The sequence below is a fragment of the Rhinichthys klamathensis genome, unplaced genomic scaffold (assembly GCF_029890125.1).
Source record: "Rhinichthys klamathensis goyatoka isolate OS25496 unplaced genomic scaffold, OSU_Roscu_1.1 h1tg000286l_1, whole genome shotgun sequence".
Lineage (NCBI taxonomy): Eukaryota > Metazoa > Chordata > Actinopteri > Cypriniformes > Leuciscidae > Rhinichthys > Rhinichthys klamathensis.
In genome coordinates, this window is record NW_026606805.1 from 47883 (window position 1) to 61325 (window position 13443).

General features: G+C 39.6%; 1 protein-coding gene across 1 annotated transcript in view; it reads left to right on the plus strand.

Moving 5' to 3' along the window:
• Window positions 1-13443, plus strand: part of LOC130103394 (dynein axonemal heavy chain 2-like) — a gene marked incomplete at its 5' end in the record, with an annotated part of 130985 nt that overhangs the window by 32684 nt on the left and 84858 nt on the right. Inside the window, 2 exons of the mRNA XM_056269646.1 lie at window positions 912-994; window positions 13179-13359. Of these exons, the coding sequence (XP_056125621.1) occupies window positions 912-994; window positions 13179-13359 (264 nt within the window). The remainder of the gene's footprint in view (window positions 1-911; window positions 995-13178; window positions 13360-13443) is intronic.

Genomic DNA, 13443 nt, shown 5'->3' on the forward strand with positions numbered 1-13443 from the left:
CAACACACACGTCTCCCGGAAATCCTGTAGAATTCAATCAATCAGATGACGTCTTTGAAACTCCTAAAGTGTTTCGTATTGTGTGCCTTATGCATCAGATGTTCAGAGACTGAAACTTTAAGTCACCTAACCTCCTCGCAAAATAGGTAGCTCTAAAGGTGCAGTCACATGCAAAATTTTGCGGGCAAGAATGTCAATAGTATAGCGATTGTATGATTCACAGCTCACACAGAAATCAATTTCAAACCAAGCAGCTTTCTGTTGATCAAAACGGATTTGAAGATGAACCCATTGCCAAATCTGTGTGGAAAAATTGCTCTCAAGTGAAATTTATGATCGCATGGATTCCTTGAGTGGATGAGTGGATTTCATCCACCAAAAATCGCTGAACAACAGTAAATATGACCCCACCTTAATACAACAAAATCCCACCTGGATAGGCAGCTCACTATGTTTTGAAATGCACTTATGATGCCCAAAATTGCTGTCTTGTTAGGCAGCTCACTGGATTCAAAACACAGCCAATGTTCAAACGTGCCTTTGTCTTAAAATGTTGTCTATGCAAGCAGCTCATTGGGATTTAAAAGACTTCAAGTGTTTGAATGTTTGAAAGATGTCCAAAACTGCTGCTAGGTAGGTTGCTTGCTAGGTTTTGAAACACATCGTAAATAAGAAGTGTCACTGGCGGCTTTCTATTCATGTCTGGTGTTTCGATGACGTTTATGGTGGGGGGAACTTTGCGGGGGCCTCGATCAATGTTCTTTCACTGTCACTAGTCGCCTGACGTCCCCATGAGACCGATGGCTGCCCTTCCAGCTCTAATACAATCTGGCGTTCAGAGCTGAGGTGGAATGTGTCTGGAAAGATTAGTGCTAACATTAAAAAGCCTAATGTTGACCTCTCATTCACAGACACTGGAAGGCATCACGAAGACTTGGGAGGAAACGTCCCTGGACATCACACCCTACAAAGACAAAGGTCACCACAGACTGAGGTGAGATGCCAGACACTCGCAGGTGCTCAATAAGCAGAATGTTAAAAAGATGATAATGATGATTCAGCGTCCTGACGTGGCAGTGCATTTTACTTTATTTTATTAAAAAATATTGAATTTGCCGTGTAATTCTCCTCGGAAAAAGAAAACACAAGAACATAAAAATAGTGAAGATTAACACACACACACACACACACACACACACACACACACACACACACACACACATGTGTCTTATCCAGCTTGCTACCGCCTACAGCCTCCACCAGTAGATTTTCCATCTTAATTGGGGAGTTGTCCTAATTGACTTTGCCTAATTGATGTATTGGATTATTTTTTCCTGAGACGTAATTGTACCATAACTTTCATGCATTTGCAGTCGAGAGGTAATTGTTTTTTGTGGCAGACTCACTGTCCACCGAGGGACTGGTACTGGCTTCATCCATGCTGTTAAGGCACCGTAATGTGAATATGTTAGTGCCAAAAAACAAGCCATAGCCTAAAAAACACCATTCCTCAACATGATGGAGCTCCCTGCTGCAGGGAAGAACCGCCACACGTGAGGAGCCAGTAACTCCACATTATCATATTACTCTGTACAACCACCACTGAGAAAGAGTGAGCAAATGATACAAAACAATGGCTGTGTTTTAAAACCTAGTGAGCCACCTGCTGCCTACTGGACAGAATTATAGGCATATTCAAATGTTCTTATATTGGATTGAATGCGCTTATGATGTGCAAAAATGCTGTCTAGATAAGCAGCTCACTAGGTTTTGAAACACAGCCAGTGTTTGAATGGACCTTTTTGATACCTGGAAATGCTCTCTAGATGTTTAGCTCAGTAGGCTTTGAAACGCATCCAGTGCTTAAATGCACCTTTGATGCCCAAAAATGCTGTCTAGATGGGGTTGGGAAACACAGCCACTGGGCGGACAGCATTGCTCTCTCAGAGTCCGGTTCAAATCTGTGTTTGACAGCAAGCCATGTTTTCATACACAGATTAAATGGCTTATCAATGCCAGGGCACCTTAAGCTCTCACACAAACATAATTACTATCAATCTCCCTAGAGAGCAGGACTCAGAATGGCTGCTTTAAGCCTTCTGGGCAAACAAGTCAAGGGTCCAATGAAGAACATAAACTGACTGTCTGTGAATGAATAAACACTAGCGGGAAAATACATTTCTGTATTCAGATGAGCTCAAATGATGCTGTTGCTCTTTTTGGTTTGATTGAGACCATTCGGGAGTTTCACAAAGTGTTCATTGCTTACAATTATAGAAACGAGCTGTGAGCAGATAAGAACTGGAGAGGATGCTTTGTGCAAATGGCAGCCGCACAAAAGCTCTAATCTAACAGAATCATTTGTACAAGCAGTCTCCTTCCCAAGGGCTGAAAGTTTTCTGAAAATGCCTTCAGGCCTCTTCGTATTTAGCTGGAAGCAATGTGTGTGTGGAAATGAGCATGTTTATGTGCAAGTTACGTGGATGAATCGGACACGGGTCAGTCTTTGCCTGTTTGTCCGTTTTGATGTAACGGTAATTCCGTATTTTCGTTTTTTATACCTTAATGGAGGCTTGTTATTTAGATTCTTTCTTCATTTTCCATTTAATTTGTGTCTATTTTGTTCTTTATATGCGAGAGGGCCTCTGGAGACGAATTGGTCTATGATATTATGATATAATATGATTGTTTATGTGATATTGCACTTGCATATATATAAGTAAGTGCTATGTCCCCATTTTGATCGCTAACTAAAGGAGTTTGTACTTAGCTATAGTTTTGGAACAAAATTATTTCTAGAAGTGAGCTTAATCTGACAAAACTTGCAAGACGTGCATAAATAAATCAAATACTAAAATAAATGTAAAGGTAAAAAAAAAATGTATATAAATTACAATTAAAAAATTCTATCCTTCACAGCTACATTTTAATTTGCATCCAAATAAATATTCCCATAATCCTTGTGTTTGTGCATGTATGTTCAGTGAAGTCAAGCTTCACAATGATAACCAGGAAAATAAGATGCTAACAGATCGCACTACTGCTGTAGAGCATCTCTAAAAAGACAATAGTGTCATAACTCAGCTGGAGTCAGTTCAGGGTTGATTCAGTTCAGTTCAATAACTGTAAAGTCCATCAATTATGAAATGAGTTCAATTCAGCCATAAGCATCTCTACAGCTAGTGTCGCTATTCAGCTCGAGCCAGTTCAGTTAAAAAAAGTGTCGATGTTACAGTCAATCAGCTGTAAAGAATCTCTGCAGAGAACAGTGGTCTTCATCCAGCTCAAGTTATGTTCTTATCCAATAGTGTCAGTGACGTCAAGTCAATAATATGACTGAATATTAAGTGTTGCGTAATGCACTAATACGCAGAGTCATAAGGACTGCAGCTCTCTGTGCAATAACCTGTCATATGCGTCAGTGTCTCACACCCACCTGTGAGAGAGAGACAGAGAGAGAGAGAATCACAGGGGGTGGTGTCTCACTGACAGGTAGGCATGTGAAGAAAAAAAGCAAGCGAACAGAGATATATAGAGGAAGAGGGGGAAGATTTGTATTGCTTATTTCTAGAAGCTTAGATCCCGCAGAACAGAGAAAGGACGTGGTTTCTCTCTCTCTCTCTCTATCTCTCCCCCTGTTTAGCACACATACCTGCTGGTATTGTTCGTCCCCGTCAGTGCTGCAACAAAAGGTGGACATATGCTTTATCTTTAGTTCTCCCTCTCTTTGATCACTCTATTTCTTCCTCCTTTTTTTGTCAGTGGTGTATATGCCATATCAACAAACACTGTGTTTAGTATTCAGCGGTGGGGTTGTATACCGGGGACAGAATCAATTCCAAATTACTCAGGCTCTCAATAACGGACAGCCTTGTCCGCAAGGAGAAAAGATGATTAATGATGATAGTATTCATGATAGAAGCTGAAGTGTGCGCACGCACAGATGGAGCTGTGTGTGCGTTAATGGTCCTGCAGTGAAGAGGCTTTCTGTTTGCTGCCGTGTACTTATAATTGAGCGTTTCCACACATTTAGCAGGACGGAGTGCAAATCACCTGTAATTACCACCTACAGCCCTGCATTGTACGCACAGCACAGCACAGCACACACACACACATTGTATAAATACGGTGCACAGAAACATCTCTTTGCCTGCTCTGCAGTTGCAAGAGTGACAATTCTGCAGAATATGCATTAAAAGCGTCCTGCACCGAAGGTTCGACTGACCGAAAGACTCTCCTGGCAGTCGTAACGTAACATTGAGCGGAGCCGGTGGGCGAAACGCACTATAATGACGCGCGACAAAACGTGCATGCAAACACTTTTAGCATATGCTACTTCTTGTAATTAAATTAAGACACATACGCTTCCCTTACCAACACTGTATTTTATTTAAAAATTTGCTACAGCGCACATTTTTGTCCTGACGCACATATGCTGCTGTTCGGACGCACACACACAGCTGCGGATGAACGTCCCAGCCCTGCTTTGCTGATGACTCTGTATTTTGAGAGGTCATGTCCACCTCTATGTGCTTTTCTGTTAGTTTACTAAAAAAGTGTGTGTTTGTGTGATTTTCTAGTAACAATAAGCTGTTCAAAATGAAGTGAGATGCCTATCTAGACAGCATTTTTAGACATCACTGGCTTCAATTTGAACGTCGGAACACGGTCTAGCTAGGCTGTTTACTTGGGTAAGCAAGACTAAGTTTACTCTATATAAACAGAGAGCATAGCTACACATTCCAACTCACACATGGGGTGCGTCTCAATCAGCTCTCTCGTTCAGTAGTCAGGGCTCTGATCATAGAGACCGCCGTTTTAAAGGCAAAATCCTTCCAGTGCAATAAAACATTTGCTCCCTAAAAAGTCCCACAATGCACTGTGAAAACCAGGGAGCATTTATGCTCACTGTGTTCCCTTAACAGAAGTTCTAAAGTGCGAAACAATCACGAGAGCCAACTCACCACACATGACACGGTTTTGAAAAAACAGTATTGCAGCGTAAACACACATGGTACTGAACATAATCTAGCTAACATTTATAATTAATTTATGACTGAAAAGTTGCAGGTATATGTAACAATATGTAAAGTATTTAAATTACATTAGAAAAATAAATGTGAGAAAATGACGTCGTGAAGTTGTACAACAAGGATGTTGTCATGGGACATAAGGAACTAGGAGCTGATTGAGACGCACCCATGCTCACTTTCTCTAGATGATCAGCATTCATTACTTCATAATGGCTTTAGGGCTTTAAGCGTGACTCATTGGGTCAGGGTAGTACAACACTGCCACCTAGTGCGTGTGCATTTGTGTGTTTATATGTGCATATTCACGTGTATGTGTGTATGAGATAAAGGAAGCAGGAATGTCCTGACCATCTGCTGCACATTAGAAAGAGACCCCCAGCCCAATTCAATTAACATCCACAAGCCCCCTGATTGGGCTCAGAGAGAAAGAGAGAGATGGGAAGAGAGATAAAGGGCATTGCAGGACTCGCTACCCTGCAGTAAATATGAGTTTCACCATTCTCTGATGAACTCCCTGCCTGACAGCGGGGCGAATGGAAAAGTCATTGATCACGCACACACACACACAACAGTAGACTCATTCAAAGAGGTTATGGAATCGTGTTTGCTATGAAACAGAGGGAGAGATAAATAAGCACTCTTGATCTACGAGCATGTTTGAAGTTTTGTTAAAAAAAGACAACATTTAAAATGGAGATGCCCGAGGGAACATTTAGTTGGTGATTCTCTTTATGATTTACCCTTCTTGCTGCTTATCTTTTTAATTTAAATCTGACAAACCTTTACAGGATGTCCCCTATTTTATTTGTAACATATTTACATGCATTTTAGTGCCTGCTCTTTTGTTTTATTTATCCATTTATTTATTTTATTTTTTAGAATAATTCGATCAGTGTGTACTCTGTAGTAATTATAATGAAAATGATTGTATGTCCTAAATTAAATTGACAGCTTGAAATGACAAAAAGTCCTAGATATATTCATGTGAATAGCATCGTAAATGAATCTTTTCTTGTCTGCAATCTAACATGATATTTTTCATTTGACATTGTGATAACTATGGTATTTGTGACTGCAGTCAGACACTGTAGTGACTGTCAAATATCTGCATTTACTGTCTCAGAGGCAACTACTGGTGAAGGTGTATCTAATAAAAGTGGGTTTTGATCAAAGTACAATTAAATTAGCTTTGAAAACACTTGATATGAAGAAATCCCTCCCAAACACTCTAAAGCAGTGATTACATTAAGATCCACTGTGACAGACAGCATAGAGCCGCAGAATCCTAAATAAGGACCAGTCGAAATGATGTCGAAGCATTCCAGCAGTGTTTATTTTATTGATAGCTTGCGCATTATTTGCAGCTCGTTTATATTATATGGTGATGTTGATTTGATAGGTAACAGCCATAATTGTGCGCAGAATTTCCTTCTGTTTATTTAGTATAATTGTCATAAATAGGCAACATGTCTGTTTTATACAAAAATGCCTACATTGCAAATATTGAATACAAATCAATTAAATGCTAATATTGCTGTCTTTTTAAGGACATTTGCCCTTATTTTGATAGCTAGTTATACGTGCTTGTGTATAAGTGAGTTATCTGATAGTTCTGTGGCAGTAGTAATGTAGTCAGGGATTTCAGTCCGCTCTCTCACCTGCTGCTCCTCCGAGAACAGCCTGCAGTGAAGACACACAGTTAGATGATGTGATGAGAGAGATAAATATGTCAGATGCAGTGTGTGTGTGTGTGTGTGTGTGTGTGTGAGAGAGATACCGAGAGAATGAATCCTGTCATCACTGCACCTTTCCCACTGCTAATGTTCATGTGTGTGAGTCAGAGAGTTGAGAGTACAGGAGATTGAGCAGGGCTCCTGTGATTGGTCGGAATCAGAGTTCCTGCGGCAGGCGGGTCGAGTGTGTGATCACTTAAAGCAGAGGTGATCATTTAAAACCTTTCTGAGTGTGTGTGAGAGCAGCCGTGCTGTACTGCTTTCATCCACATTTAACAATATTCTTTTTTTTTTACACATTATAACAGATGTCTGTCAAAACAATATTATTACATTGATAGCAACAGTAGACTACTGTATAATAAACACAATTACCAATATATAAAAGGAAAAAAAATAAGTAGATAAATAAAATAATATACATATTGGGTATGCTAAAGTTGGTAAGATTTTTTATAAAGTTTTTGAAGGAAGTCTCTTATGCTCAGCAATGCTGCATTTATATAATCAAGCACACAGTAAAAACAGCGATATTGTGAAATATTATTAAAATTTAAAAGAGCTATTTTCTTTTTTAATATGTTTCAGAATGTAATTTATTCCTGTAATTTAAAGCTGAATTTTCAGCATCATTACTCCAGTCTTCAGTGTCACATGATCCTTCAGAAATCATTCTAATATGCTGATTTGCTGCTTAAGAAACATTTATTATTATTATCAATGTTGAAATATATATATATATATTTTTTTAATTTGTGGAAACCATGACATTTTTTTCAGGATTCTTTAATAAATAGAAGGTTCAAAAGAAGACCATTTTGAAATAGAAACCTTTTAGAAACATTATAAATGTCAATTTAATGTATCCTTAATAAATAAAAGTATTAATGATTGTGCATTTTTTTGCAACACCTGTTAAAGAGCGTTGAAACACTTCCACAGATAAAAGATTAGCATTTTTTTAAGCTCTTCCACAGCCAAACAATTGGCAAATTTAATCACTTTTTATACATTGATCAGTAATGTTGGGATTAAAGTAACATTTCTGCAGTTATAGACAGCCTTTGTAATCCACTTATACTGTAATAGCTCGAAGCTCATATTAACTGCCTGGCTGTGGGGATTTAAACAGGTTTTCTGCCATTCATCTTTGGATATATCCTGTTATATTCTGATATATGATTTTAATGATGATCATATTCCAAAAGTTTGTGAGCAGAGGAGCTCATCATGTGTCATTTATTCATATACTGTAGCATGCAGAAAGGCAGAGCGTACTTGCACGAGTTCTTCTTTCTCAACCATCATAACTTGGGTTTATTGTGCTATATTTTTATGGTGGCTTCAGGCCAAAACACCAAGTCCTCATAAGTGCACTTAAACTTGATTAAAGCTGCATTATGATTCACCGAGTTCTTACATCGTGTTCCAATTATATTAAGAAACATACTTAAATGGAACATAATAGAATATAATTTGGGGTCAGTAAGATTTTTTTATAGAAATTAATACCTTTATTCATCAAGAATGCAATACATTGCAAAGTTTCCTAAAAAAAATAACTAGTGCAACTGTTTTCAGCATCGACAATAATCAGAAAATGTTTCTTGAGCAGCAAATCATCATATTAGAATGATTTCTGAAGGATCATGTGACACTGAAGACTGGAGTAATGATGCTGAAAATTCAGCTTTGATCACAGGAATAAATTACATTTTAAAATAGAAAACAGTTCTTTTAAATTGTAATAATATTTCACAATATTACTGTTTTTACTCTATTTTTGATCAAATAAATGCAACATTGGTGAGCATAAGAGACTTTTTGCGAAAACTGACCTACCAACCCCAAACTAGCAAACTAGTGTGATTTATATATTTCAAATTAGGGCTGCCCCCCAACTAAAGGTTTTTCCAGTTGACTCGTAGTCGTTCATTTAAGCAATTAGTCGACTAATCGCACGTTTATATGAATTGAATTGCTTAAATATATACTAGGGGGGGGCTTAATATATAGCCTATTCCCTGCTCAAGCGCACACATAAAGCTTTCCGCAAAGCAATAAAATCGGACAAAATAGCAAGGAGCCATTTTAATTATTTATTAATAAATTAGTGTTTTCTGAGTCAGTGTCAGCTGCAAAGATGAAGTTGGCGATGCTGACTTTCATCTGTTTTCGATTCAAATGAATTAATTTAATTTCAAGCTTTCTATAGATATATTTGTCATTTGCCTATACTCTGAGTTTTGGTTCATTTTTGTGACGCGCTCCAGTTCACGGAGACTGAGACGGCAGAAAGCGCATCCTTAATTTTACAAAAGCACAACGTTTTGTTTTTATTGTGAGTTTACACAAATAAAAGTAGACCCTTTACAGTTTCGAATGATGCATTAATGACCAATAATGACTATTTCTATAAGTAATAACAATGAATAATAATAAGCAGTTTCCGCTGTTACCAGGAAAAAATGCAAGTGATAGCGCCGGCGCCTCCATGTCATGAAGGAAGCGCGTTAATTCTTTAGCTTCCACACTCCACACAAACACTTGGATATGCTCCTAATAGCGCACATTTATCTAGGTTAACATTAGAGTTATGTAAAAACATGTTCCAATAATAAGCCATATTTGAGGTCGATGGATGATAGGCGAATGCTTGGATTTCCTGCTCCACATACTGTAATTACCACACGGACCCGCCGTTAATGATCTGTCCCTCACGGACTGCGTGACTTCGCCACTTCCTGTGGAGTTCTGTTTCCTCCAACTAACCGACTAATAAAGTTTTGGTCAACTAAGCCTCTTCTCTTCGACTAACGGTCAGTCAACTATTAGGGGGCAGCCCTGTTAAAAATATTTCATCTCATTTAAATGATACCAAATGCACATGAGAGAATGTGTCTTTGTCTTTGTGCTCTAACCTGTTGGTCTCCTTCCTAAAATATTCATGAAATGCAACTGCAAGTTCCACTAATATCAGTCAGACTCATTACAGACAAAGGCGTTCACCTCCACCATAAATGCTCTTGGACTTCACTTGTGTTTTTCCCTCAGGCGCTGCTTCAGTGATGTGTGTCGAATGCTATATGTGTCTGTCATGTTACCTGGACTGGAAAACAGACAGATTATTCCTCTGAGTGTGAGGCTGTAGGTGCCGCAGGCCAGAGATTGTGCCTGGTTTCATGCTGTCGCTCGGGAGGTCAGGTGGCCCACGACTGTCACTCACCTCCTCTTATACTCTCCTCCTTTCTTCTTTCTCTCTTTCCTCACTACGCCTTCCCATCAGCCCTGTGCTCCCTCTCAGAGAAAGACAGAGTGTGAAGAGGTTGTTTTAAGGCATTTACACTCATCTTTTTCACTTGTTTTGTGTCCTTCACCAACTGACATTGATGTGTAAAGTGCAAAGTGTGTGTGCAGTGCTCCTCCGTTGCTCGTATGCACACACTCTGCATGCAGCAGCATTGGTTAGAGCTTGGGGAGATGGAGAGACAAACAGAGATGAATGACACACACACACACACACACACACCTGCGGCTTCAATCTGAGAAATCAAGAGATGTGTGACGTTTTGTGCCTGTGTGTGTGTCTTTCCTCCGGGTTCGTGTGCTCGCGTGAATGTATGTGAGTGTGTTTCTGCGTTAGCATGCGGACATCAGGTGCCGTTGGCATGGAGACGGCTGCGGCAGCACGTGAGGCTGCAGCCATGGCAACGCAGTACGCCGAGGAGGGGGGTCGAGAGCCACTGCTGTTCACTTTGTCCTCTCTTTTGTTTGCTTCATACATCGAGCTGTGTGCGCGCTAGAGAAAGGGATGTGTGGTAGTTTGTCGAAATGAATAACAGACAGAACCTTGAGCTCTCTATATTACCTTATTTTATTTCAGTTGTATTGTGAATGTGCCTTTTATAAATATGCTTTGTGTGCGTGTACATGTTTGGTCATAGTTATGATCATCAAAAACTGGGGTTTGAAGCAGTCCTGACTGTTTAAAATGCTCATAAATCATGTTTTAATAGATTGTTTAATGTCTACAGGTTGCGTGAGGGTAAGGTTTAGTAAATACTATTATCTTAGTATGAAAACCATTGCAGCCAGTATCCTAGTAATATGCATGCTGATATGCAACTAGTTAATAGTGAGAATTGAACCCTAAACTAAAGTGTTACCATAAAAAATATACAAACTTTCGTGTGTGCACTCGCAACTTGCATGCTCATGAGAAACATTTGTGTGCGCATGAGAAACTTTTTACGTGCTCACGTGTATTGTTTGCATGCTTTTATTTCTGGTTTCTGGATGATTTAGCATCTGCATGAATTAGCAGGGATCTTTTTGCTAAAAATGTGGCATTTCTTTAAGGCAGTACCTCTAATATCAAGACCTGAGCTGTGTCTGAAACCGCTCCCTATCCACTATATAGTGCACTATATCGGGTGTCGGCCATTTTGTAGTGGTGTCCGAATTCTGAGTGAACGACATCCTTCCCTACATTCGTTCACTACTCTTACCCACAATCCTCTCTGAATTCGAGTGTACATTCGATGTACACTTTCTGAAGCACTATTTCCCACAATCCAATGCGGAGAGAGCTGAGCACGCATGAAAGTGCGGAGCGAGCGAGTTTAAACCAGAGATTACTTTACAGCTTTCTTATTTCTGCTTTAACATTTATTTCATGCTAGTTTTAGGTGTTTAAAAAAAAAAAAAAAAAAAGTATTAATCATTACTTGAATTTTTTTTGTTTTTATTGCTGAAGTGTTGAAGTTTTGAACTTTCTTTTCCTGTGTCCTACTCTTCTAGCCTGGTTAAAACCAGACCATTCTCAGTTGTAACTGAGTTATGGTCTGGCAAAGCTTCATAGACAAATCATTTCCAGAGGGGCGTCACCAACGGACGTAGCTCAAATGCCTCCGGGCGCAATTGGATAGACCTAAAACCAATCAGAGCGATGAAGGAGATGACGTATGCAGAGCGACGTTCGTCTGTTATAGAACAACTAGACACTGATTAGCTACTTGCTCTACGTAAAGCCGTGCACACAGCCAAGCAAAATGGAGCGGACGCGTCGAGTATAAACAAGGCTTTACTCCGTGTCAGCGTGCGCTCTGATCAGTAAAGGGGCAGAGATTTCAGACCTCCGTTTATTAAGGAGGTCTCCAAGATTTCTCTTCTTGTGAGGGGGTGCACAGACCTCTCCCGAATCATCTCCAGCAGTAGCAGCCTCCGAAGCACCACTAACTCCGCCTCCGTTTCCCTCGTAAGCTGATATTAGTATTTAAACATTCTCTATGATAAAAAATGTTTGTGAATTTTCATAACATGGTTTTGGGGTTATAGAGTTCTAATGACGGTGGTCAACTATAACCGTCACACCCCTGCATCCATCTTTGTAAATGTACAAAATCTGCTTCACCGTCGCTGTGCTGTCGTCATCGTGTAAAGCCCGCCCCAAGGTTTCTGATTGGTGCCGCGATTTCGACGGATTGGAAATGGGCTTGAATGAGCTCTTTGCCAGACTAACTTTCAGAGCAAATCTAAATTTGCCGGAAGTTGTCTGGGTTTTCCCAGGCTACTATTCTTCTGCAATCCAGAACAGCAGCACAGCTGAAAGGTTTGTTTGAGCTGCGCCCTCTACTGTACAGACGTGAATTTGCATTTCCTTGCATTTGCACTTTTGGTGAGAAAGGGCCTTTACATTTGCCAAAAATATAACTTTTTTTTTTGTTAAAAAACAAGCAAGCCTAGCCCAGGTGAGAAAAGGTAACTCAAAAGTAACATAATGCATTACTTTCCATACAAACTAACTAAGTAATGCAATTAGCTAGTTTTTAGGAATTAACGCAATATTGAAATGCATTACTTTGAAAAGTAACTTTCCCCAGCTCTGTGCCTCCATGCACTCTTTTTCTTTATAGTAAGATGGCTAAGGCGCACAAAGGAAATAGGTTATAATATACTTAAACTGTAAATTCCAAATAAAAATGCCCATGCGCACGCAATAGTTTCTCGTGAGCACCTTTAGGGGCTCCGTAACCATGACCTGAAGGGGGACATATTTAGTATTATACTAAAAGACTTTTTACATGCTAAAAAGGTATAAATTATCAATCAGACCACAGAAGGCATATGGTAGATTGTGTTTTCAGCAAAGTTTATATCATGTGGATAAATGAGAGGTCTTAGAAATGTGCTTATCACTTATGATTAAGTAGGCAGTTGCAAATGCAAATAAAATATGTCTATGTTTAGCTGTTTTAGCTTATTTTAGGACTTATTATTTTAAACCCTTTTGCGGTCCCCTTGGAAGTGTTCCAAGGCCCCTAGTGGGTCCCGGTCCCCTGGTTGAGAACCCCTGGTCTATGACGTGTTCTCACAAATATGCCCTCTAAATTGTGTTTGTGTGTGTACTCAGGGGAACAGAGGAAGTGTTCCAGGCTCTGGAGGATAACCAGGTGACACTCTCTGTCATGAAAGCATCTCGTTTCGCCAAAGCATTTGAAAAGGAAGTTGACCACTGGGAACGCTGTTTGTCTCTGGTGCTGGAAATCATTGAAATGATCCTCACGGTACAAAGGCAGTGGATGTATCTAGAGGTACGCACACACACAGAGCACTTCCTACAGTTTTATACAGCATGTTAATCATTCAAATGCTTCTCATATGCTTTAAACGACTAT